The sequence below is a fragment of the Gossypium arboreum genome, chromosome 3 (assembly GCF_025698485.1).
Source record: "Gossypium arboreum isolate Shixiya-1 chromosome 3, ASM2569848v2, whole genome shotgun sequence".
Lineage (NCBI taxonomy): Eukaryota > Viridiplantae > Streptophyta > Magnoliopsida > Malvales > Malvaceae > Gossypium > Gossypium arboreum.
In genome coordinates this window covers 1719828-1747500 of record NC_069072.1, presented here as the reverse complement: position 1 = coordinate 1747500, position 27673 = coordinate 1719828, and the positions used below count along the sequence as shown (strand labels likewise).

General features: G+C 28.8%; 4 protein-coding genes across 4 annotated transcripts in view; 3 read left to right on the top strand and 1 right to left on the bottom strand.

Moving 5' to 3' along the window:
• Positions 1-1942, top strand: part of LOC108475566 (transcription factor bHLH63-like) — a 2384-nt gene extending 442 nt beyond the window's left edge. The window contains exons 1-6 of the mRNA XM_017777545.2: positions 1-158; positions 314-523; positions 923-1057; positions 1147-1221; positions 1496-1633; positions 1736-1942. The exon at positions 1-158 is cut by the window's left edge and continues 442 nt beyond it. Of these exons, the coding sequence (XP_017633034.1) occupies positions 1-158; positions 314-523; positions 923-1057; positions 1147-1221; positions 1496-1633; positions 1736-1804 (785 nt within the window). The 3' untranslated portion in view covers positions 1805-1942. The remainder of the gene's footprint in view (positions 159-313; positions 524-922; positions 1058-1146; positions 1222-1495; positions 1634-1735) is intronic.
• A 3735-nt stretch (positions 1943-5677) lies between these two features.
• On the top strand, positions 5678-8687 carry LOC108474935 (putative pectinesterase 11). The gene is made up of 5 exons (XM_017776965.2): positions 5678-6032; positions 6110-6269; positions 6837-7025; positions 7275-7510; positions 8184-8687. The coding sequence occupies exons 1-5, from the start codon at positions 5776-5778 to the stop codon at positions 8362-8364; spliced, it is 1023 nt and encodes a 340-aa protein (XP_017632454.1). The 5' UTR covers positions 5678-5775; the 3' UTR covers positions 8365-8687.
• Positions 8688-14720: 6033 nt separating this feature from the next.
• LOC108475875 (polyphenol oxidase I, chloroplastic-like) lies at positions 14721-16717 on the bottom strand. Its single transcript, XM_017777836.2, has 2 exons — positions 16544-16717; positions 14721-16460 (listed from the first exon to the last, which is right to left on the bottom strand). Exons 1-2 carry the CDS (start codon positions 16621-16623, stop codon positions 14894-14896), a joined length of 1647 nt encoding a protein of 548 aa, XP_017633325.1. The 5' UTR covers positions 16624-16717; the 3' UTR covers positions 14721-14893.
• An 8738-nt stretch (positions 16718-25455) lies between these two features.
• Positions 25456-27522, top strand: LOC108475982 (probable pinoresinol-lariciresinol reductase 3). Its single transcript, XM_017778009.2, has 5 exons — positions 25456-25722; positions 25820-25954; positions 26687-26924; positions 27018-27221; positions 27335-27522. Exons 1-5 carry the CDS (start codon positions 25540-25542, stop codon positions 27496-27498), a joined length of 924 nt encoding a protein of 307 aa, XP_017633498.1. The 5' UTR covers positions 25456-25539; the 3' UTR covers positions 27499-27522.
• Positions 27523-27673: the final 151 nt, after the last annotated feature.

Sequence of the window (27673 nt, the reverse complement as noted above, 5' to 3'; positions counted from 1 at the left end):
CGAGTTTCAATATAGATTACGCCATTTCCAGGACGTCTAGCCGTCAACCACCCGTACCGGCAGCCGTAGCAGCCTCCGAGGCGGCGGAGAATATGGGTTCATCCGTTGTAAGAGAGAGCTACAAGAAAAGGAAAGCTGATAAGCTGCAAAACTCAAAGGTAATGTGCTTACAAAAAAAAAAAACAAAGAAATCCTCTGATTTGTGACTAGAACCGAAACGAGACCATGGTTTCAAAGGATGTCATGTTGGGTTTTTTTTTTTCTTTAAAAAAATCATTAAATTGGGAATTTGTCTTTTTGGTTGATCTTTTAGGCTGTGGTGGTAGATGGTTCCACCAAGAAGATCAAAGCTTGCGAAGAAGAAGAAGAAAAAGAGTCAAAAATTACAGGTCCACCAAGCACCACCATTAAAAGCAATAGTTACAAGGCAAATTCAAAGGTTTCTGAGGTTCAAAAACCTGATTACATTCATGTCCGAGCACGTCGTGGTCAAGCCACTGACAGTCACAGCTTAGCTGAGAGAGTGAGTTGGAAAACATACATACATAAGCATAGGTAGATTGCGTTTTTATCTATTTACTTAAAAATATATATTAATTAGTCTTGTAGGTTAAATTAAAAAGTAATTAAACCGGTTATTTCTATTAACACTTTCATTTATTTTCGAGGTTAAAAATTAGTATGGATGACAAAACAGCCAAACTATCACATGTTATGTGCACATATATATACTTTATGTTGACGTAAGCGATTAATTTTTAATAATAGAAATAGATAAAAATTTTAAGAGAATAATCAATTTATTTTTTAATCTAATATACATGACCTAATTTTTTTTTATTTTTTAAGTAGAGGGACAAATTGTAATATAACTTCTAATATAAGTGTCTTTACGATGGGGTTGATTTATGTTTTGATGCAGGTTAGAAGGGAGAAAATTAGTGAAAGACTGAAGTATCTGCAAAATTTAGTTCCAGGATGTAATAAAATCACTGGTAAAGCTGGAATGCTTGATGAAATTATCAATTATGTTCAATCGCTTCAACACCAAGTTGAGGTCTTACACTAAAAACCCTATAAATTTCTTCATTATGTATGTATGTATGTATGATCTTAATTGTGTTCCTCTTTGTTCATAATCTGCAGTTCTTATCAATGAAAATAGCTGCTGTAAATCCAAGGCTTGATTTTAACACTGACAACTCTTTTGCCAATGAGGATGTAAGGCAAAATCAACAGTTATCTATATATTGGTAAAAGTACCATAGAAGTACTTGTACTAGAAATTGGATTACATTTTGCCCCTTTATATTCTAAAAATGGGTAAATTAATCTCTGTTAGATAAAAAAATAAACAGATTTTTTATTAAAAATTTTACAGAGAGACAAAATGTAATCTGACTTCTACTATAGGAGCTTCTATGATACTGTTACCCTTCTCTATATTTGTTGATAACTTTTTGTACTGCTAATGGTGGAATTGTGTTCTAAACAGGTGTTTCCAAGAGTTGGGAATGGGATATCTTCAGATATGGCAAAGCCCTTTTGTTATCTTCATTTCAATCCGGAAACAGTGGCTCGAGGAACCGTTTGTGTCTCCGACACGCCGTTTCTCGACTTGTCCTGCCTCGATGTAACTTCCTTTCCTTACTCCTTTGTTTTCAATCCTATATATGCTTTTACTCACCATGACATCTCATTATATGGATTCAACAACTTGTATACGTAAATGCAGCAAATTCAACCACCTTCTGCTGCAACATGGGATGTTGAATTGCAAAATCTTTATAATGTTGGCATTTGACGAAGGCAAAAGATCAATATCAATCAACCATTCGAGTTGATTCCCCGATTGTTTGTTTTCAAGTACATATATGGTATATATGAACATTTTGTACGTATGCTTGAAAATGGTATGAATAAGATTAGATAACTAATTAAATTTTGAGCTTTTTCTCATGTTCAAATTGCATATTCCAATTGATTCCGATCATAGAATTTAAGGTGTACAATGATTGATTTGATGTAGGAAGGGACCATTTAGGGTATCAAAATAGACTAAGAACAAGTAGGGTAAAAGGGCTAATGAATTAGAAATCGATTTGCATTTTATCTCATCTATTAAAAAATGGGCAAATTAATCTCTATATGATAGATCAAAGAGCAAATTAGTCTTTTTTTATTAAAAATTTCATCCATTTCTATTATTCAAAATTGACCCTTATATATCAGCATAATGTACACGTGGCAAGTCACATGTCACTGTTTGATTATTTCGTCAGTCACACCAACTTTTAACAGTACAAATGGATAAAATTTTTAATAAGAACTAATTTGCCCTTTAATCTAACGTATAGGAACTAACTTGTCTATTTTTTTAATAGAAGAAATTGACTCCTAATATAAGAGTCTACACACTTTTACCAGTAAAGATGTTGACGGAAATTGATTAAATGCATGGAAAATATAAATTATTTTGCAATTTTTTTCACTGTTCCCCCATTTTTGCCATTGCAAGGCAAGAAACACCACAATATATTTATTTTTTTTGGTAATGTTTTAGGACTTAATCCAATGGTGCACAAGTTGTCCCTTTGTGGAATGAAACAAAGTGACAAATTGAAAGCACACCAATTGGGACAGTGGACATTGGGACCAACAAGTGGATCATGTTGGCTCCCTTTTTGAGACTATATGTATGTTTGATTGAGACAGTGATAATTTAAGTGCATAATTGCAGATAATGAGCAGCAACAAGGGAATGTGAACCATCCCTTTGTTATTTAGATACTAAGGGCTCCAAATATTCCCAGATTTCATATCACCTTTTTACTTCTTTTTTTTAATGTAATTATATATGTTTTTGTCTGTTTTATGATAATAGAGGGACCTTCCGAATATATTCATCTTTTTTTTTTTATTATTGAGCTTTTTTTAACATTAAACTCATTATAGATTCTTATCATATTTACTTTTTTTGATACAATACTTAAAATTACCCATAGCCTCTCCCCAACCCTTAAATAGGAGGATAATGCGTTTCAGCGTACTCAAACTCATGTTTTTCTGCATTGGCAACAATACTAATGCCAAATGAGTTAAGACTCGTTCGGCTTCTCTCGTTAATTAAAATATCTACAATTTTGCCTCGATGAACATTGATAATGTAAAGGTGGTAATGGGGTTGTTAAAGAAAACATTTCATTAATTTAATTTGTAAGTTTTGAGTTTATGATTAATTGTACTGTCAATTACAATTAAAGATATAATTGGAATTGGAAAGTAAAACAATCAACAAAAAAATTGATTATGTAGCTCAAAACTTGTTCCTATGCTAGCAAAATTTTACCTAAAGAGTAAACTATTATAAATCAACATAAATCAGGGCTCTCTCGTCTCGTTTATAAATTGATAACCAAGTCTTCAATATAATGGCAACATTAAACTTGTGAATCTATAGTTAGTATCACCCAATAAAACCACTAAAATTTCAATTCAATTAAGCACTTGATAATGCATGAAATAAAAGAGATACTCACATTCGGTGTCTCTTTAAATAAACTAAGTAAATCGTGCTAAAACTCCTTTGAAAATAGACTTGTTTAATTAAGTCTCATTGAAAATTGTTGCTCAAGTCCTTAAAAAGATGTAATAAAATAATTAAGTCAAAACATGTCAACAAATTAAACAAGTTATACTGTGTCTAGTTGCAAAGCGAATTGCAATTGATGGTGCAATTGACACCACTAATATAATTTTCTTCGAAATATTAACGTTTGTTGAGTCGAGTGGTAACAAGCTCAATACCACTTAAACAGAGTCTTGAGCTGTTTTGTGGATAAAAAAAAATGTTAGAAAAGCTTTCTCCCAGTTACGACTTTGTTTTCTATTGTTCACAAAACATGATATTGCCTTTTCCCCTTCTTTTTGACCTCTCACATACCCCAAATCCGAACTTGAGGAGTAGACTCATTGACTGAAGTGAGTTCGTCCATGCTTGATATTAAGATTCGATCTACAAGTTCTCCTGTGTGGTAGTGTAGTGTATACGCGTGTGTAAGACTTTAAACATATATCTTATAAAAAAACATCTCAAATAAAAAAAAAACAAAAAAAACAGAAAGATTCTCTTGTGTTTGTGGGTACCACATGAAAAAATTTGTTTGTGAGAAGTAAAATCCCAATGTTTATCTTGACCACCATTCTACCAACTTGCTACCACAATGAGATATAGTAAATGGTATAAACAGGAATAGACAAATTGCAGTAAAAATGTTCAATTTCTATGCTGATATTTGGGTGGACAAAGGCACACAAACCACATCTTGTGTTCACAATCTTTGTATAAAATTAACCCAAGGCCTCAGTCAGGACAAGATTCATAGTACATAATTGTTTTGAAGCTGTTTCTGAAACTGATGTTTATGTTATTGGACTGAAAACTACTGGGGCTTTCTCCAAAAATTATTTTAAAAGCTCAGTATTGAATTATAAATCTTTGAAAAAGTTTAAAATAGAAAATTCCAAACACAAATCTTTTGAGATTGTTCCCATCTTTACTTGTTAGAAGTCAAGTTATTAGGTGTAACTATTTGATTTCTTAGTTTTTGAGGAAAATATTTTATAGTAAACCTAACTAGTGAAAAAATATATAAAATTCTAAAATAAAAAAAAAATTTCCCCAGGTTTAAGGGAAACACCTTTACTAGTAAATATAAATATGTCCCTTGGGTATTACGTTTATTTACGATTAGTATAAAAATAGTGGTAGCGATAAAATTAAATATTGTAGTAATACTATAACGTGAGAAAAAAAATTAAACTCACCTCATTGAAGGTAAAAGTCCATCCAAAGGGGCCCTAAACCCTAATCAAGTTGGTTTCAAAAGTCAATTGGATACTAACTTAATTGAACAAAAATCAAAATGCTTTTTGTATACAAATTAAATTGTATTATTATAAGGGTGTTTCTGTCTTTTTATGTTTTTATACAAAATTTGAATCCGTGACATAATGAATTTTAAATATTTAACTTTACATTTTCAACTAAAATTTCATTTTTATATAAAATTTTAATAAAATATTTATTATATAATTTTTTATGCACGTTATGGTTGTACCATAATCTAGTATTTTCTTTAAACATATAATGCAACAATTATTTTCTTAAGTTACAATTAACTATATCAACGATTTCAATCAAAGTCAATCATTACAAACACTAAATTAAATAAAGAAATTCAACTACACAATTTCCACAATATCTTGATCTTTGTCAAAAACGGCTAAAACATCGTTCGTGAACTTTCAAAAAAGTTGTTATTACACCAAAAAGTGCTTGGTGCAGTGATAAAATACATTGCTCTTTTAAAAAAAAGAATTTGGATTCGAACTTTGGAAACAACATTGCTAGGAGCGATAATCACGAACTCCAAATATAAACCGTAAAATAAATAACAGTTTGATGGCAACCAGTTTCTACCATGAAGAGTAGTTATTATTATTCTCTCTAATTACTTGAAATGCAAGTTGGCGTGAATCATAATATCACCATATCTTTGAACTTTCAACCATAAGAAATTCAAACACTTCAGTTCACCTACATGTTTGACAAATTCACTCCCTTTGTACCTAAAGAGATCATATAATAACCCCCCAAACTTGTCCCTTTGTGTTATTCTTACGTAAACCCTAGTTCGATTGTGTTTCAATCAAGCTCCATTGCATGCACACCCATCAAGACCGACGAAGAAAAAGCTTTCAGCACATGCGCACATGGGGTGTTGCGGTGATGCTGCAAATATCAATATATATAGCCATGCAATTCATTTCATATTCATTTTAGCAATCGCAGTAGTCCCTTTTGGTTCTCTTAGAGCTGCAAAAGTTGACATAGATATGTCTACCGCCATTCTTTTAAAGGTTGATCAATCCGGCGATGCCGATTTCGTGAAGATTCAAGATGCTATTGATGCTGTTCCATCTAATAATAAGCAAGTTTATTTCATTTTGGTCAAGCCAGGGACTTATAGGTGATTTAATAAGCTAGATTATGATGGTTTTTCTTGAAAAAAGAAAACCTTTTTTATAATTGTTTTGTTTCGTGCAGGGAAAAGATTGTTGTGCCAGCTGATAAACCATTTATAACATTGAGTGGCACTAAACCTCTTGATACCATAATAACATCGAGTGAAGGTGGGGAGATATTTCGTTCTGCAACACTCACTGTTTTGGCTTCCAACTTCGTTGGACGCTATCTTACAATTCAGGTATACATATCTAATTTTGGTGACATTTGGGTTTTAAATTGATTTCCAAACTGTAAAATGATATAAATTTAATTATGAATTACATCCTTTTACTTTAAACTATTGGGAAGTTAGTCCAATTAAGTAATATTGTAAATTGGTAACTTGGAAATCAACAATTCAATAATTTATATGCAAGGAATGAGTAAAAATCAGTTGTTGAACTTCCAGTTTTAAATTGTCGAATTTGACCCATTGGTAGTTGTTTTATGGTGCTTTAATCTGATAAGTTGTCCATAGAAATTATCCATCAGTTCAGGCATTAAATGTCAGCTCAAATTTGATAAAGAGTATACATTAATTAAATTATATACACATGTGTATCTACTACATGGAAAATTTGAATTTTACTTGTTAACAAAATTCCCCCTGAATTTTATTGATACTAATATTTTATTAGGCCGACAAAAGGAATTGATTGATACAATATTACTAAACTTTGAGAACTCAATTAGAATCTAAGCAATAGCTTAAGGACGTTTGGTGAATTTCAGCCTATAATGAAATAAAATGTGTGGATATATATAGAACAAATTTGGGACGAGCGGCAAGGCTGTTGCAGTGAGGGTATCCGGCGACAAAGCTGCATTCTATGGATGTAGGTTTCTCTCATATCAAGACACTCTCCTCGACGATGCTGGTAAGCATTATTTCAACAATTGCTACATTGAAGGTGCCACCGATTTCATATTTGGAAATGCTGCCTCCCTTTATGAAGTGAGTGCCCATGCATACTATTTATTACCAAGTTATCCTTCATATCTAATATATGCTATGTGAAAATTATATTTTTCGGAGTTCGTGATTGTCTCTCTGAATTATGTCATTTTTAGTGTTTAAAATTAAATTCTCTCTTTAAAAATGTAATGCACCTTACTCTCGTAGCCAACATTCATTAATTACATAATTGCTCTTCTAGATATTATCTTAAAAAAACTGATATATAAACTGTGGTCTCCATGATAGAGGTGCCATTTGCATTCCCTTTCGAAAGGAAATGGATCCATCACGGCCCAAAAGAGGATGTCACCGTCGGAGAACACTGGTTTCACTTTCTTGGGTTGCAAGGTAAGCGGCATTGGTGTTGCTTTCCTCGGTAGGCCGTGGGGTGCTTATTCTCGAGTCATCTTTGCCCACACCTACATGTCCAATGTGATTGCCCCACAAGGATGGGATGACTGGCAAGACCAAGCCAAGCATAGGTACATTATTTAATCATAAAGGTCTGATCTGGATTTAGTCCCTTTAATATGCTAGATTTTGAAATTTAGTCCTTATATCTTTATAAAGTTACTAGTATTTTTAAAACAGCTTTAAGCATTAAATTTATTATTAGTTGTATATGATTGATTGATTTTTTGCGTGACCTTGAACATTTGATAGAATAAATGAAAATTTAATGGAAGCATATTATCAATTTGAACCTACTAACAACATTAGGCTTTGTTAGTAAATTGACCCCTGAGCTATATCACAATTCTCAATTTGACCATTAAAGTATTTTGGGTCATAAATGATATCTAAATTATTATTTTTGCCACAGTTGACCTAAAAAAAAATACCAACATACGACACATTCTTATTGGCAATCGTACACTTTTTTAGATAAAATGAGACAAAATTAATAATTTAGGTACTGTTTTTGAGCCCAAAAAATTTTAAAGACCAATATGAAAATTGGGGTATAGTTTATATGTCCATTTACCAATAAAGTTGTAATATTATAAAAATAAAAATAAAAAAAAATTATGTTGACTTGGAGTAAAGAGGTTAAATTTCAAGTTTCATCCTAATAGAAGGACAAAAGATAAAATTAAACCAATAAAAAAAGGCCAAAATTAGACTATTTTAACGAATTCCTATTTTCCATGACAGTACTGTGTATTATGGTGAATATAAGTGCTATGGTCCCGGAGCCGATACCTCGAAGAGGGTTCAATGGTCGCACCGCCTATCACAAGACGAAGCTGCACCATTTTTGACCAAGGACATGATCGGTGGGCGAGGGTGGCTTAGACCCACACCAAAAAATTTCAAAAGACCCTCTAAACTCTAAGCACCATTGCATGCATCACCATGGTTCATGAAAAACAAATAATCTCTTTACAATTAAGTTTACGGAATTCACCCGTAATCGAGATCAAGATTCGATCCATAAATTTATCCGTATAGTAATGTAATGTATGGGGAACGAAATTGTATTGTATAAAAGAATTGGGTTTAGGGTATTATAGTTATCACTTACTCGATCCGAAACAATTCATATTTATTTTAATGTAATAGTGTAAATAAAATCATTTACATTAACGTAGTCAATTGAATTTATATTTTTACACAATATATGATTTTATGTATCATCGATGAATTCAACGACGATATATTATTAAATATTTTAAATTTTAATTCATTTTATTTTTAATAATGTGACATTATATAATTAATTGAATTTTTTAAAGTTTATATGATTGAATTATATTGCATAGGATTATATACTATTAATGTAACAAATATTAATCTTATTTATTTATTTTTTCATTTTTATATGAAATTTTCACAACAATCATCTTTTAATTAATTGATAGTGAATAAAATTATTTATCGTACTAAATATAATTTTTATTAAATTAATAAAATATTTTTCTTTAAAAATTATATTTTATTAAAATAATTAATTATAAACTATTACTAATTGAAAGTGAATAATTGGATGAATAGTACCTCCATCAACCGAGGCATTGATTCGATAGGAAGGCTGCTATGTTTGAGTTTCATATACATTATTCTAATGGAGCTTCTTTCAAACATGTAAAGCACAATATCTTTAAAGCCAATGGCGGATCTTGGCATAAGTAATATTTTTTAAATTTGTAGGAGTTTAATGAAAAAAATTTTAAATAAATTTTGGGGTCTAATTAAAATTTTTGTGAGATTAATGAGAATTTAAAAAAAAAATAAAAGAGTTTAATTAAAATTTTAAAAAAAAATTAAAAGATATAATGAGGGTTTTTAATATAATGAGGGGCCTAATTAATTTTTTTTTAATTTTAAGGAAAAAATCAAATTTTTTCAAAATTTTGGGGGACTTAGGCCCCAAAAGGTTCCACCTCTATTTAGGGTTAATTGCACCAAATGTCTTCAAACTATGACCGAGATTTTCAAATTGATCTTTAAATATTAAAACATCTTAATTAAGTCCTCAAAATATCAATATTATTTCAATCAAATCCTTTTATTTGCCTAGCCATTGATTATATTCAACCATGTAAGTCAAAATTCAAACTTGTTTGCACCTGCTACATGGACAACTTATATTTAATGTGCTAAAAAAATAACATCAGTAAAATCTAAGAGAACTATTTCTTCTTATCTTAACATGTTAGATTCAAGTTGTCCAAATGACAGTTTATCATATGTTTAAAATTTAACCCATGTACTCAACATCAAACTTGAGCTATCTTCTAATGTTTAAGTTGACGGCTACATTGACAAAAAAAAAACTTGATTAATACGATATTAATACTTTAAAAGCTCAATTAGACTACTCTAATATTTAAAAATAGATTATTTTCTTATAAAAGATTATGAGTATGCAAAATTATGTGTTAAATTACAAAGTATATTATATTATCTTATTCGATTCATTTAATTATAATATAATATTTTATTATCTTATTGGTGTCATATATATATATATATATTAAGGTTATTTGCCTAATCATTAATTTTGTCATTAAATTTTAAATAAGTTTGTAATAATTGCATGAAGCTTATTAATTGGACCAACCATGCAACTACAAAAGAGTTGGAATCAACACAACATTGGAGCATGGAGCATGTAGCATGTGCCTTCTTAATGGGAGTTTATTAATTGGACCAACGCATGGAACTGCAAAAAAGTTGAAATCAACACAACATTAGAGCATGTGCCTTCTTAATGGGAGTTTATTAATTGGACCAACAGATGGAACTTAAAAAGAGTTGGAATCAACACAACAATGGCGCATGGGCGTTCTTAATGGGAGTTTATTAATTGGACCAACGCTTGCAACTGCAATAGAGTTGGAATCAACATAACATTGGAGCATGTAGCATCTGCCTTCTTAATGGGATTGATGGGTAAAAGTATCGTTAAAATTTTTTATATTAAGAGTTAGATTACATTTTGTCTTTACTATTCAAAAAAATTTCATTCGTTTTTACTATTAAAAATTGATCCCTATACGTCAGAATGAAGTACACATGACATGTCACGTCTCTTAAAATAAAAACCTCTATTATAATTTACCAAGATTGATGCTATAGCCGAACAAGACTGCTGCTTTGCAAAAGAACAGGTGTGTCTGAATATAGTTCAAGGTAGCTAGGTAAGAACAATGGAATTAAGCCCACTGGTCACTGATCAGTCCAACCCATGATGAAAGCAAACACATAAAACACACATGTTGCACAAGATTCAAGTGATAGCTTAAGTTTTCACACCTACACTACGAAGCCAACAAGATGAAATTATTGGAAAAAATATCCATAAATTTTTATTTTATTAATATTTACGAATAGTAAAATACAATATTTTAATTTTAAAAGGAAAAAAATGGATACTATACCAACAGTTGATCACTTCCTTAAAAAGAAATTAACGACTTGTCTCTTGAATTGTGGCAAAATAATGAGTGATTCATTCAGTTATTTAACTATATAAAAACATTATTTTAATTTTTCGTTTAATTTTTTATCTCTTTTAGCCTATGAACTTTCATGTTTGTCAAATCACCCTAAAATAGATGGAAAAATTAACATTTGTTAACTTTGTTGATGTGGCATCCACGTGATAGTCTACGTGTGTGCTACGTGACAATTAAAACTTTTTTTTATACACTATATGAACTTACCTAAACTGAAATAGTAGCAAACACGACACTAAGGACTACTAAGTAATTCTTCATTTTCCGCATTGGTCTACTAGTTGATTCGTTTTGTGATCTATATGGTAATTTAATTCAATTAACCATTCAAATACCTTAAAACATTTAAATTCATGCATATAACCCCTTTATTAGAATTTTACCATTTTACCCTTAATTTTTACCTTTTTTTAATTCAATTTAGTCTCTAAAATTGAAACTTACGTATTTTTCATAATTAAACCCAAGACTTTCCAGCCGATTCATATACCATCCCTTAACAGCTCCACTTCAACTAAATTTTTAGAAAATTTATGTAAATTTTAACATTTTAACGTTTTAGTCCCTAAACTAAAAACTATCCAAATTCACTTTACAAATTAATCCTATTTCTTAACAAAGTTTCATATTCTACCATTTAGCATAAAAAAAAATTTAAAACCCTCAATGGTAACTTTTCAAACATTTAACAATTTTACGAATTAATCTTCGGATTAGCTAGATTAAGTTACAAGGATTTCAGAAACATAAAATTTATTAAAAATGGAAGCAAAGTTAACTTACATGATAGATGCTTGGCCAAATTTCTCAAAGTCTTCCAATGGTGATTTCCAGTCAAAGATGATGAAATGAAAAATATGAGTGTTTTGTTTCTTTTGTTTATATTTATTTATTTATTTAATTACTAATTTGCCCTTTAAATCATTTCATAATTTCCATTCAAAACATATGTAAATAATCCACCAACATACATTTTTGTCTAATTACCTTATAAATCCTCTCACTTTAACAATTTAAGCCTTTAAACTAATAAAAATTCATACCGATCAAAGTATTCATCCTCCTATTTATAATATATAGGTGAAAATCGTCTCTTGGTGTTATTTTGTTATCATCTAAAGTAGGGTCCCTTGTTCGACAATTAGAGCAAGACATAGTTAATTAGCATAAATTGATTTGTAAGAACAAATTAATATAGTCTGAGTGAAAAGGTAATCAGGTTATGTTAAAGGGGTTGAATAGTCTAACTTCAACAAATCATGCAGTTGAGTCTATTAGTTGGAGTTTGGTTTTTCTATATCATAAACCTGGATTAAATTGTAGAAGCATCTTTCTAGGACGAGTCTATTTTCGAGCTATTCATGTAAGAAAAAATTGGCGGACTGAAGCTGTTCAACCATTTCTTTTTTGTCATAATCAGGGTATTCACTACCGATAGTCATGATTAACCCCCTTACTATAGGTGTGTTCAAATTTAAAATTTAGTTTTTATATTTTTATATTTAAGATTTTTTTATTTTTTATTTAAAATTTCAGGTATAATTATTAACATTGTTAATATTTTTTTGTTAGATTTATTGATGTGACAATTTAAAATTAAAAAATTCTTGCTCGATAGCCATGTAATTAAAAAATGGTATTGTAATGAACCTAAATTGAACAAAATAATTTTAGCAATTTGAAAACTAGAGAAACTAAATTCCTATAAATAAAAATAAAAAACTAAATTCAAAATTTATGAAGAGTATAAAGACTTATATCATATTTTAATAATAATAAGTGTTATCGGGAAAAGCCGGACAAACTTTTAGGGGGTTGAATAAAATTTTAATTTTTTTATTGTCTATATTTTTATAATTTTTAAAGGATTAAATTAAATTTTTATAATTTTAGAGGTGTCAAATATAATTTTATTTTTACTAATTTAAAATTTAAAAAAAAAATTAAAGATCTAAATATAAATTTTTTATTTTAAGAGAGGGCCAGGGCTCGCTAACCTCCTATGTATCCGCCTCTAAGTGTTATGAACATAGTACAAGGTAGTTAAGACCATTGGTTCCCTCCCAACCATGGAAACAAATGCTCCACAAGATTCAAGGTATATTCTATTTTTAAAGAGAGAATTCAAGTCTAAGTCTCGAAAAATAATTATTTAAAAGGGCAGTCACGAAATTCAATAGAATTAGTCTTTATGAATCGTAAAATAAATATAAAAGATACAGTGGTTCTCTCTCTATATTTAACAAGGTTACTATGTTAACTCAAATTCTATTGTTATGTGTAAATTATGAGTCCCTTTGAATAAATAATTTCATTTACGATTAATATAAAAATAACAGTAATAATAAAATTAAATATTATAAAATAAAATAAAAAAATTAAACACATCATACTAAAAATAAACACTTGTCGAAATAACCCTTAGAGTAAATGATAAAATTCCAAAGAACGTGGAACATATTTTAATAATAATAATAATAATAATAATAATAAGCTATGAAGAAAGTAGAAGGGAGGTAGGTAAGACCAAGTGATACCATTGGCCTTCACAACCATTGAAACACACATGCTCCACAATATTCAAGTGATGTATAATGTGACACGTTTATTGAATAGAATGTAATAAAATTCTTAAAAGAATTTTCAAAATTTATCAAATTATTGGGTATATTACATTACTTTTACACATATATAAATTAAAAAGTCAAAACAATTTTAAATAATATTAATATATAAAATATTTCTTTTATTATCACTAAATTTATAAAATTTACAATAAAATTAGTAAAATAGCATTTTTTTCTAAACTTATGAAATTAAAAATTAATTGAAGCCGATATAAAATCCATTTCAATAAAAATATTTAAATAAGTATTATTTAATAATTTAATATTACATCAATAATTTCCTAATTTTTAAAAAAAATTATTTAAATTTAATTTTTAAAATAAAAATATTGATATAATATTAATTATTGAAAAATAAACAGAGAATATGTGGTTACTATTTTACAACATCATTTCCCTGCAATGACAATGACAGCAACATTTGAATTCTAGACGTTGGAGCGGTGGCTTTCGAAAAAGAAAAGTGCTGGTGCAATACCAGTTCCAATCAATTCAATGACATAAAAAGGTTTAGTGTCACCTGACATCCTCAATTATTGTCCAAATTTCAGTTTAATTTTTAACTCCCAAATATTCTCAAAACATTAGTATCAACATTATTTTTAAAAATATTTGAAATTTAAATTCTTCATTCGATACATAAATATATTTTCAATTTAATAAATAATTACATTAATAGTTACTTTATTTATCTTATGTTACATTAATATATTTTATTTCCATGAGTGAGAATCAAATTCGATTTCCTAATTAAGAAATGAAGTAAGTAACTACTATACTATACTTTATAATTAGCGTAAAAAATTTTTACACATAACACATAAGTAATGTCTATTGATTAATGTCTTGGGGTAGAGTAAATGTATGAGGTAGAGGTGTCGGAGTGTGCTGTGATGAAGTGAAGAGAGGTTAACTTTATTTTTAAGTGCGTTGAAAGGTATTATTTTTTATTTATAAATTGATAAAAGATTATAAATAATATCTTTCATGAATATTTCTTTTACTTTGACGGAATTCACATTTCATTAATGGCAATAAATTATTATCAACATATATCATAATTATATATTAATCTATAAGACTTGAATATACTACGTGAATCATTAGATAAACATTCATGACAAATAATTGAATTTACTATAACTTCCAATACATCCTTATGTTAACTATTTTGAGAAACATGAACTTACCACATTTAGTCCTCTATATTTAAATACATAAAAGGAAATAATCAATAAATTCCATCGGCCTAAAATTTTTAAAAATGGGAAAAAATCTATTTGATGTACTCAATTTTAATCCCTTCAATGGATACATTACCACAACTTGTAGTCCTCAGTACCAATGTTACCCATATACTTTCATCTTCATCAGCTTTCAAATCTTTCAACAATTCAGAAATTCCCAGTTTAAGCTTCATCTTCTTCAAGTTGGGGCCGCCGCGGCCACCGCCGGGGATATAAGCAAAAGTGCCGGCGAATTCCCTGAACTTGGGGTTCATTTTCGTGTCATCGCTTAAATTCACGTACACATCGAACTTCACGTATTCATTCCCTCTCACTACGATACCGTACACAACGACGGTCTCTTCTTCGTCAACTTTCTCCCTCTTCACAGATCTGTTCACCGTTACCGTTAACTTACCGTCTAAAACTCGCCGGAAATCGGAGGAAAAAACTGGGTTTTCATTTTGCTTCAGATTTGTTATCCGACGAGCTTGTTCCGGTGGTACAGACGGAGGAGGACGGTGGTTTAACCATGGACGATCAACTTCTTCGTATGAATAACCGAGTTTTGTTATATCAAGAACATCTTTAACTTTAATCTTTACTAAATTCAGATTCTCATCGTAGAATAAAAAGAAAGAATTAAGCCAATCGGAATCGTCGATATCCAGTTTCCGATCGTTGATATCCCGCCAAACTTCCCAAAGACGATCGATATTTGAATGATGAGCGTAAAAAACCGGATCTTTTGCCGCCGAGTAGAACTTGCCCATATCTTCCCTTCCCGGGTTTAAACCCGACCCAATCCATGTATGTAAAGTATTATGAGGTGCACTCTCTATAGTTCCCGGCGAATCACAGTTCTTGTCGCCGGCTTTATATGTACATCCCATGAACAGCTCCGTTTTCTTAGCGCCGGACACCATTCGATTATACATAAAAGCCAAATTGGTTTCCGTTTGTTCTTTCCGATCAAAGCGTGGATCGTTATCGTCGGGGCTGTAATCTAAATCCGCCACCCGAGGTGGAAAATGAGAGAAATCGCGCTGGCTGTGAAAAAATGGCGAGCTCTTGTCTACGTAAAAGTCCGGTATCGTCATTCCGTCCGGGATATCCCAAGCCCAAAACGGCAACGCGAAAGTATCGTCTCCAATGAGGCTACCAAGGATTCGTTCGTGAAAATATATCATCATCCGATGCCAGGGAAAGAACATCCACGTACGGTGGATGTTCAGCTCCGACCCGGAACTGTTTAACATCTCGTAAGCGCCGGTGCAGAACTGACAGTGTAAATTAGCTTGCCGGTGAAAGCTTCTTGGATCATCGTATGGTAGTGACTTCATTATTGATAAAGCTTTATTATATTTAGCTATAAAGCTTTCGTTTAAAAGATGCGCCGGTCGTCGGACACGGACCGGTGATGGGTCAGGGAACTTAAAATCGGTGAAGGGTACTGGATTCTGAAACCCCGGTGGACAACAATAAACGAGAAGATCCGGTCGACCGTACGATGAATGACAAGCTGTTAAGTTAGGTCCAATTGCTAAGTTCTTTCCACCATTGTTGAATGGTTTCCGCCATTGTTGAAGCTTTTCAAGCATTATGCTTGTTAGTTCCCTGCAAAAACACAAAATCATTGAACAAATCATGAATTTATACATATATATATGTGTGTGTATGTGTATGTACGTATACAGTACCCCATGTATAAATGGTGAACTTGAGACACTGCAATGATGAAAGTTAAAGAAAGTATCAGAATCCATTTCTTTTCTGCCATAGCTGGAATCTATAAGCTTGCTTAATTGATGAACAACTAAAAGAAGAAGATGAAGAACATGAAATTAAGCTTGAAGGACTTAAATAAACAAAATATGCATATTATGGAGACTTTTCAATTCATTTATATATTTATTTATGTGAATAAATAAATATTTTATTAAATTCTCGATAGATTTCAAACAATTTTAGGCAAAATATAAAAATTAAAAATTAAAAAATTCACGCAAATCAATTTTCTGCCTTCAGCTACAGTAAAACCCCTTCGTATCACCACTCCTTAATGTACGGTGTTTTTCGTCTCATCTTAATTTTAGATGGTCAAGATGTAGTTGATTATCAACTAATATTAAGTTATTTACATGTAGGAATGGAAAAAACTTCTGAAAAACCGAACAATTATACAATATTTATTCTGAACTAGATGTGCTCATGAGCTATGTCAAGTCAGGCTGGGTTTAGGTCGAGTTAGATCTAAGTATGATATTAACATATTTTATGCTTACTTAAGTTTATTTCGATATAAAATCTGAACTTAAAATTTTGCTCAAATTCATGTCCATTCATATTATTTTTAAATTTTTTAAAATATTTATATTATTTTATTTTAATATTTAATAATTTTATATATTCTTTTATTTATTAAAGTCTTTTATATAGTCGTCATAATATTATTTTAATATTTACATTAGAGTAGTATATTTCATATTTAGTATAGGTTTATTTTTTATATGTTTTAAATTATATAATATAAAATATTATAAATTTAAAAGCGATCGAACTATCTTTCGGATCTTGAATATTCAAGCTCTAGCTCGAGCTCGGCTCATATTTTAAATAGGCTTAACATTTTTACCCAAACCCATTTTTGAGCTTAATATTTTTACCATAAACCTTCCTAAAATTTAGATGAACCTTCGGGTCTAGACGAATAACCCGACTTATAAATAAGTGTATTCTAAATATTAAAAGATTTTTTTTCAAATTTACACAAGCAACATATATATGAAAGGAATGATAACACGTTTTAATTATTTTTTTCAAACACGTAACTATAAAATAAATTATATATCCACTCAATTTTTTTCAAACATAAAATTTTTACCATAATCTAATTGACAAGGACACATTTAAAAGTTTTATTAAATATTAAACTAAAGATATTACAATAACACACCAAAATAATAAAACTTGTAAAAAAATTAGCATTAATAATATATTCTCCCTCAAAGTCAAGATTTTTATTTAGGGAATTGAGGTAAGATTATAAATTGAAAATATGAAGGGATCAAAATGAAAATTTCCCATTTATTCAAGAGCTAAAGAATTATTTATATTTAGAAAGAGTTAAATGAAAATTTTTCTGGTTTAACCCTTCACCGTATTTTTTTTTTATGCGAAATTTAAAATCGACTTAAGTTGAATTAAAGGCAAAGCTTTCGCAACATTATTTTTATTATATACTCATAAGACATTAAGATCAAGTTTAAGAATGCTTCTCAAAAATATTTTTTAATTAATGTTTTAGTTCGGAGAAATATTTTTCTTTAAAAAGTAATTTGTTTAAGAATAAAACTCTACTTACAAAGATATCAAAATTTATTATTCGACCCAAAAAACGGATTATTAAAGATATTCTTGTTTTATTCAAATGTGTCTCATGATTATCATAATAAAAAGAAATACAATTAAAATTAAGCTTAATGTATAAATTAATATCCGAGTTTATTATTATTTTTTAACGTGGTACATGTATTTTATCAAATCAAACACTAAAAATTTAACATTGTTATATTTAAATACTAAATTATATAATTTTATATAATCTAATAAATCTATCACATTGTTCAGTAATTTTTATGAATAATTAAGTGCTAGATTTTACCTCGAACCTCTCTTGCAATACGATCTGCCACAAGAATAGAGGAGGCTACTTGCACATTTACGTGTTCTTTATGGCTCTCTTATCGAACTGTCTCGTGAAACGGTAAATTATTATGAAAATGCAATAAATTATTACGGACCACATGTCTTTTACATTATTGATGGTTAAATTTCAATTTCAATCCCTATATTACTCTCAAATTTAATATTTAACTTTTATATTTTAATTTTTACTTAAATATCATTAGTTAATTTAAATATTATATTCTGATTAAAGTGTAACCGTTAAAATTCTCTATCAAATTTAAGTGAATTACAATATTTTTATCACATGCCCACTAAGTTTTTTTTTTTTTTAGTTTTAGAATATTACACCAGCAAAATTAACTAGCAAAATTAATAAAATAATCTTAATAATGTAAATAATTAGACATGTATTTTTAAATTAAAAAAAAGTAAGAAAAGCAAATTATTGAAATTAAAAATATAATACTAAATTCGAGCATATTAGATGAAAAGTGACAACATAATGGTGATTGAAACTATTCGTAACGAGTTGGCTACAGTAATTAGTGTTGCTGAAGTAAGACATATACATGATTAGTGTTCCAAAAATTGAGAAGTCAAATTTTGACATATTTAGCATAATGTCAATAAAGTTGTTAATTGCATAGCTAAGGCAGATGGAAGCATAATTGAGCAGCTGATTATTTTAAAAGATCCTCAACATTATGTAAGATGCTAGCTTAAAGAAGATGTTAGATAGTTATTGGTGACTGATGATAATTTTCATTAGGACTAATGCTCGCTTAATTTTCTAAGCTTATGTTGAACCCAAAAAAAAAATTGAGCATATTATAACTTTTAATTCTTGATTTTATAAATATGAAGTGTGGATTGAAAATCATTTAATTATATATTTAAAATATTATTTTTACAAATTTACACAAGCAACGTATGTTTGGCTTTATGCGTTGAATTAATTATTGCAATGAGACAATATGTCTAAACGTAACAACAACACATTTTAAAATTTTTGTTCAGACACGTAAAACATTAATTAACATGTCAAATCAGTTTTTCTTAATGTCTAAATTATCGTTTTTTAATGAATATATTAACGAAAATATTAATTTTTAACAATAACAATAATGATACTAACTAATGATGTATCAATTCAAACATATTAATTCATGACAAATGTAAAACAGTGGAGGGTTCAACACATTCTCTCAGAGAAGAACACCATAGTGAATATCTAATCAAGATGATTCGTGACAGAAGGCTAAGTTTAAAATTATTTGAGGATCCTCTTTTAAGGATGTAGTCTTTCAAGTTTGTATCCTGTATTTTCTCTAAAAAAGATAAATTATACCAAAATTAAGTAAAAAAATTCGTTCCCAAATTTACCGTAGTAAAACAAATTAAAACCATAATTAAATCTATAATGTTATATCCATAAAAAGTTCAGATATTTTTTAATTGGGAGGAATCTACTTACATCGATGTAAAATTAAAGTGTTTTACACTCATACTTAACTTTTCATACGACTAATAATTTAACAATCCAATAATCATATTTCATGTCAAATTTTACATAAATTAAAAGATTCTAACTATTTGTTTTATGTAAAAGAAAAAACTTTTAACCGTTAATGATTTTTAATATATTTACTTTTTAGATCGACATGATAGAGATATCGATTAATTCAAAATTTACATTCATGACAAATACAATTATATCAATAAATCTAATAATTGATTCATTAAAATATTAATTATATAAAAAATTATGAAATGGTTCCACCTACGCAAATGAATCCCTTTCCATTCATAACTACCTATTAAAAAAAAAGTAACAAGATTTGAACCTTTGAGACACTTGGCTTCATCTTCACCACAAACTGAAGTGAAGCTAGAAGAAAAGTGTTGGAATTAAATTGTATATTTTACAATAGTAAAATGTAATATCACTATTTTAATAGCATATATTTTATAAATTTTAAAATATTAAATCAAAATTTATATCATTTTGAAGGGGTTAAAATATAAATTTACTATTACTAATTTAAAATTTTATAAATTATAAAAAAATTTAAATATTTTTTAATTACATGACTAATAAGTGAATTTTTTCAAATAACACACTAACAAATTTAACAAAAATAATTAAGCTTATTAACAATTGAACCTAAATTTTGAAATATAAAAAGTAGAAGAATTAAATTCCTAAAATGAAAATATAGAGACTAAACTTTAAATTTTCAAAAAGTACATAAACTTATGACATATTTTAACCTATATTTATCTGCCACCAAATAAATTTTTACGTATTACTAAAAACAATTTATTTTATCAATCACGTAATTTCATATTGTTGTTTGGGTTGTTTAATGCTTTTACATTGATCACACATATTCATGTTGTGGTAGCACTAAAGCATTAAAAATCTGAAATCTGTGTTGGTCTAATGATTAGGATGTTCATTGACTCAACTATAGTTTAGATTTGAGTCATACTAGTCGCGTTCTTATTAGGGCTTTACCCTCCTCTAAAAATTTGTTTGGTGGTGTAAAAAAAAAAAAGGGGAGGAGGGATTCATATATGGATTTAAATGAATGTTGATATTCACAATTGTGAAAGATACTTACCGAAACAACATACCAATTAAATAAACTATTGAGTTAATTACCAATTGAGTTAAGACTCAACCGACAGTTAATTGAATTTCTTTGTGAACCTAGTTACGTGATAGAAAGATAAATAAATAAATAAATAAACCATGCCATCACTTTAATGACAACTACTAACGAGTTTATCAATTTAAACTTACTAATAATAAAATATAATAAAATATAATGACCAAGTTATACCATATTAAAGTAAGGGAATTAACTCTCAAAATTTAACATAATAAAGCAACAAAATCATAATTAAAGCTATAAATTTTATGTCCCCGAAAATTATTAAATTCCTAATTACCTATTATACAAAATAAAAAAATCTGGGCTTTTGGGTCACTCGACATCGTCATCACCACAATCATCTCCTTTTTATTTTTAAATCTTTCGATATTTGATAATTACATTAAAACTCTGATTACGTTTAAAATCGAGTTGGGTCAAATCCTAAACTAAAAATAGAACTCTTCAAATATTATTTTATCTATTTACAATAAATAAACTCGAAACTTATTACTCTATTTATCATACGTCGAAATATGATGAACTAGCAACTTGTGTGACATAAGTGGTCAGCCAACCACCTCCACAAAAATTGAAGAGAAATTATTAAATGGGTCAAATATTTACAAAATCTTTTAAAATATACATTTGTCGGGAAATTGACCTTCAGTGATATTTCTGCTTTAAAAAAAAAAAAAACTTACTCGATTTAAAAAATTTTAGCTTTTATTATTCAAATTTTTTTATAATCGAATTTAATATTATAATTTAGGTAGATATCAATTTAATTAGAAAAATTATTAAAAGACCTCGTAATATTTAATCTGGTTTTATTAAAATTGGTTTGAGTATTATTTAAATCTATTTAGTTATGTTTATTTTTAATTCACAAATTTTAAAAAATTATTATTATTCTATTTTATTTCATTCGAATAGAATTTTATTTTATTTTTAATTTATAATTATTCAATAACATTTCCCAATATAAAAATATTACCCGTCATCTACAATTTTTTTTTTCTAACAATCGATCCCAACCCTATTCATTATTACACCTACTGATATTGTTCCTGACTTTCCATATTATTAAAACTTATTAATCACGTGCGATTCAATTTGCGGTTTGGATTGTTGGATGCCTTAACATTGATCACACATTGGCAGTCATTTTGTCCTTTTGTCCTTTAATGTTGTTTGGTAGAGTAGAAAATGGTAGGGAAAATTAAAGTGATAGGTGAGAAAGTGAGAAAAAGTAAACTATTTTAATAATGTTATTAAATTATTAATAGATTTATGATTTCATCGATTAATTTCAAAAAGTTATAAAAAATTATTAAATTATTCAAAAAATTTTATTTAAGTCATTGTATTGTTAAAATTTTTTTAATCGAGTTAATGAGTTCCAAGTGACAATTTTATAATCAGAACGGTTGATTAGTATACATTGACAAGTAGAAAGGAAATACTTTAGGTTCGAGTCGATTTGATAGTCAGTGTTGGAGATTAAAAAGAAAGTTATTTGGATTTTGATTCACAGATTCGTAATGCTTAAAACTATTTCATGAAAAAAAAAATTGAATTGTAGAAAGAAAGAGAAAGATAAAGTTTCAATTTGGGTAGACAATGCAAACAAAAAAAGGCGATTTTAACTGTCTAACAACTTAAATTGAAACTTTCAAATAACTCACTGACATTAGATGAGTTTACCCTTTTATTTAAATGGGTTAATGAAAAAAAAATTAAATAATATTGAGAGTGACCAAATTGTAAAATTTACCTATCCTCACATCTAACGTTTGTTAAGAACTTAATGAGCTAATAATCAATATGAAATTTTCGAATAGTTCAGTATTTAATTTGTAATTTTTAAAGCTAAATGATCAAAATATAAATTTACTAATAATTTAATGACATTGAATACAATTTACCCGCAAAAATTTAAAGATTTTAAAGCCACTGCCAAATAATTTTTCATGCATTATTAAAACATTTTTTTTAAATTAAATGCACGAGTTTCATATTATTGCCAGCTAAGGGTTAAAAAGGTATTTGGTAGAGTGGAAAATGTGAAAAATATGTTAGGTACGGTAGAAAATGGTGGAAGAAAGTACAGAGTTGGGTGGGAAAGTGAAAAAAAAGAAAAAGGGTTAATATACTTTTTAGAATAATTTGGTAATTGTTCTCGTATTAGAGTTTAAATTTTTTATTTAAAATAGTTCTTGAACTTGACAATTATTTCCATATTGGCCTTAAAGTTTTTTTTTTATCTATGTTAGTCTTTGATATTTCCTTGAAAACCCTAAAGTTTATGCTCCAATGTAGGAGCAAATGTTAAGTTCAGGGATTAACTTGGATAAAAGAAAGTTCAAGCCCTAATGTGGGAAGAATTGGCTAGTTTAAGCTCCGATATGAAGATAATTTCTAAATTCAGGAATTAACTTAGACCAAAAAAGTTCAAACTCTAACGTGAGAATAATTGCTTAATTTAAGCCTAATATAAGAATAATTGTCAAGTTTAGGTACTAATTTAGACAAAAAAATTCAGATATCAACGGGAAAATTATTGTCAACTCAAGGCCCCAAGATTTAATCCCAAAAAATAAAAAAAAATTTGATTAAATTGTAAAAATTTTAACGATATTAATAAATATACTCCATAAAATTTTTAAAAAGATTAATAAAATTATTAATTTTTTTTTTTTTTTAAAGTCTTGAAGGTGTAGTCTTCAATATCATTGTTGAATGTTAATCAACGTGGAAGACATGAGGCCATTTATGGTTCAGATATATAGGGATAAGTCAACATTTAGTCCCTGAACCTAGGGTTTTTTTTTTCTTAAATTGGTTCTTAATTTTTTTCATATTAGTCTTTAAACTTATATTTTTTTCCTAATTTGGTCCTTGTGATTGAGTGTTACTCTGATATTATGTCACATCATCACTTAATTTTTTTCAAAAAAAATTATGTGATGACATGGGATAATATCAAAGTGCCACATTATCATATGGACTAAATTTGAAAGAACTTGCAAAGTTCTAGGAATTTTGTGGGAAAAGTTGGCAAATTGCAAGACTAATATGAACAAAAATGTTGCTTTATCCCAGATATATATATTGAAAGAATTGTTGAAATATTAAAGGGTAATCTATGCCCTGTTAACCACTGTAAAATTAAATTATTCTTTTTTTAGTTACTCGAAATTTTATTATTAATTTAATCTCTACCGTTAATTAAATTGACCAAATTAATCATTTTATCTTTAAATTTCACATAATACTCTCATATAATTTTTAAAATTTTTTCTTTAATTTTTTTCTTCCATTCTCTCCTCTCTCCTCTCCCATTTCTCATATTCTTCCTTTCCCTCTCTTCCTTAAGCCCATCTCTTCCTTAATATTTCATCATTCTTTCGATATATATATCTGGATTAAATCATAAACTTAGTTTTTGGATTTTCAATAGTTGAATAATATTTTGTATCTTTTCGAAGTTAAATGATCAAAACGTAAGTTGATTAATAGTTTAATAACCTTTAGTATAATTTACCCAAAAAATTGAATGAAGAAAAAAACAAAGAAGAAAACAAAGAAAATTTAAAGGAAAAAAGGAAACTATAACATTCCATTAAATTTAAAGATGGAATGGCCAATTTGATCAATTTAATTAATGATAGTGATAAAATTAACTTTTTTAGTGACTAAAATAAAATAAATTAATTTTAGAGGATTAACCGGTAATTTACCCAATATTAAAATATATTCACCTATAAAGTAAATAAAATTTAAGCCATTGAAATTCAACAATTTATCATAAAAGATGGGCTTAAACCACAAAAAAATACAATATTTTAAAGCCCAAAACAGCCAAATTTATCTCCCTTTTCCTATTACAAATTCTAAAAATAGTCATTTTTATTTGTCTCAAATATTTTAGTCACTTACGTTATTATTTTATTACAAAGTAGTCACTCTACCGTTAAATTCTGTTACCTCCCTAACGGCAGTCCTCCATGGCAGTCTAAATGAGTTTTAAATGTCAACTTAGATATCTAGTTGCTATAAAGAAAATAAATTTTTAATTAAATAAATTTAATTTGGATTGACATATAAGACATCCAAGTTGTCATTTAAAACTTATTTAGATTGCCATGTAGGATTACTGTTAGAGAGATAATAAAACTAATAGTAGAGTCACCACTTCGTAATAAAAATGATAACTAAGTGAATAAAATATCATTTGAGCCAAAAACTACTATTTTTATAGTTTACAAAAAAAAATTATTCTATTCAAACTCACTTACAAAGACCCATGCTGTGAGAAGCAAAGGTTTCTTCCCGTTTCTTCATCAATGGAGGAGAAGAGTAAAGTCCTTATAATAGGAGCAACTGGAAGATTAGGTTACCATTTAGCTCAATTCACCCTTCAATTTGGTCACCCAACTTATATTCTCATAAGAGATTCTTCTTTAAATGACCCCAACAAAGCTCAAAAACTCAACTTTCTCTCCACTGCTGGTGCCATTCCCCTCAAGGTAACATTTTTTCAGCTTTTTTCTACTTCTTTTAATCATTTATTAATACCCAAAGGACTGATTTTTAATTTTTAATTTTCAAAAATTGGATTTTTAGGGTTCACTTGAAGATGAAAATAGTCTCATGGAAGCAGTGAAACAAGTGGATGTAGTTATTTGTTCAATCCCATCAAAACAAGCTCTTGATCAAAAACTACTTGTTAAGGTTATTAAAGAATCTGGGTGTATTAAGGTTAGTAACCCTTCAATTCATTTTGGATTTTGTCTTTGAAGATTGCCCCTTTATTTAAATTGGTGAAACGGGATTTTTAGGAATCAACAAAGGTTTTTTATTTTTATTTTTATGGAACCCTAATTTTATATTGGTTTTAGATTTTAGAAAGTTTTGATGATGTCATTGTAATTTGTGAATCTCTTGGATTAAGCTAATAGTTGAATATAAACCCTAAAGTGTTCATCTTGTTTGAATTCAATAATTGCAATGGTTTAGACTATGAAAAGGGGTGTACTTTAGAGGTCCCTCTATATCAAATTAGTCTCACTACTATTAAGTGGATCAATTTAGTACTTGCACTATTAAAATGAATCAAATAAGGACAAGTTAGAATAGAGTTAATATTTATAAAGTTTTTATGGTTTTGTAAATGGAGATTTTCATTTGGAATTGAACTACAGTTGGAAAAAAATAATTTTCAAGACATTTTTATACTGTAAATGTTAATTCTATTACAATTTAGACTTATTTGATTCCTTTTACAGGGATTAAATTGATTCATTTAATAATAGAGAGACTTATTTGATTTGTTCCTATAATACAAGGACCCCCAAGGTACTTTAACCCTATGAAAAGGTTTAATAATGGTATTGTAATTTGTGAATCTTTTGGATTAGCTGCTAATAATGAAATATCAATCCTTTAAGTTCATGTACTCGTATTTGAACTCAATAATTGCAATGGGAACAGAAGTTCATACCTTCTGAGTTCGGTGTAGATCCCGACAAAATTCAGATATATAACTTGGTTCATCGTTTCTACGCTGGAAAAACTGAGATTAGACGTCTTATAGAAGCTGAAGGTATTCCTTATACTTACATTTGCTGCAACCTATTCATGGGTTATTTACTTCCTTCGTTAGCTCAACCTGGTTTAAAGGCTCCCCCGAGGGACAAGGTCACTATTTTCGGAGATGGAAATGCTAAAGGTTTGCTCATGGCCTGCTAGGGTTAATATATTCGTGTTTTGATATGGACATTAGGACATTTATGAAGCAATTTGCTTTTTCTCTTTCTTGCAGCCGTCTTTGTGAAGGATGTTGACGTTGCTGCATGCACCATCAATGCCATAGATGATCCTCGAACGCTTAACAAGACATTGTATTTGAGACCCCAAGGGAATGTATACTCCATCAATGAGCTTGTAGCAATGTGGGAGAATAAAATTGGTAGGGAACTCGAGAATGTTCATGTACCGGAAGAGGAGCTTCTTCTGAAAATCAAAGGTATGTATAACGTGCCATTATAGAAGGAACCGTCATAGCTATTTTTTGAGTTATTGGTAGTTTGGTTCTAGTTTTGACATGTACTAAACTCGGGTTGGTTGCGGAATTTGCAGAGAGTTCATATCCGGACAACTTGGAGATGATTTTCATATATTCAGCCTTTGTGAAAGGAGATCATACATATTTTGATATTGATGAGTGTGGGGTTGATGGGACCGAACTCTATCCACACTTGAAATTCACTACAGTTAGTGAGCATTTAGATACTTTAGTGTGAATAAATCATTACTTTATAAACCAACTTTTTGGTGTTAAATTCTAACAATTTCCTTTTTGGTACTTTCTTTTTCCCTTTTGTCAAATTTCATTGAAATAGTCTCTTGATACAAGGAGATTGTAGTGGATAGTGACGATTTACTCCGTGACAAAGAGCTGTAAGGATGGTAGGATGG

Excerpts from the sequence above, each read along its gene's own strand:
- LOC108474935 (XM_017776965.2), top strand. The coding sequence starts at position 5,776 with ATGGGGTGTTGCGGTGATGCTGCAAATATCAATATATATAGCCATGCA. Across the intron at positions 6,033-6,109 it reads GTCAAGCCAGGGACTTATAG|GGAAAAGATTGTTGTGCCAG; the intron begins GTGATTTAATAA and ends TGTTTCGTGCAG. Across the intron at positions 7,026-7,274 it reads ATGCTGCCTCCCTTTATGAA|AGGTGCCATTTGCATTCCCT; the intron begins GTGAGTGCCCAT and ends TCTCCATGATAG.
- LOC108475875 (XM_017777836.2), bottom strand. The coding sequence starts at position 16,623 with ATGGCAGAAAAGAAATGGATTCTGATACTTTCTTTAACTTTCATCATT. Across the intron at positions 16,461-16,543 it reads GTTCACCATTTATACATGGG|GGAACTAACAAGCATAATGC; the intron begins GTACTGTATACG and ends GTGTTTTTGCAG.
- LOC108475982 (XM_017778009.2), top strand. The coding sequence starts at position 25,540 with ATGGAGGAGAAGAGTAAAGTCCTTATAATAGGAGCAACTGGAAGATTA. Across the intron at positions 25,723-25,819 it reads CTGGTGCCATTCCCCTCAAG|GGTTCACTTGAAGATGAAAA; the intron begins GTAACATTTTTT and ends TTGGATTTTTAG. Across the intron at positions 27,222-27,334 it reads GCTTCTTCTGAAAATCAAAG|AGAGTTCATATCCGGACAAC; the intron begins GTATGTATAACG and ends CGGAATTTGCAG.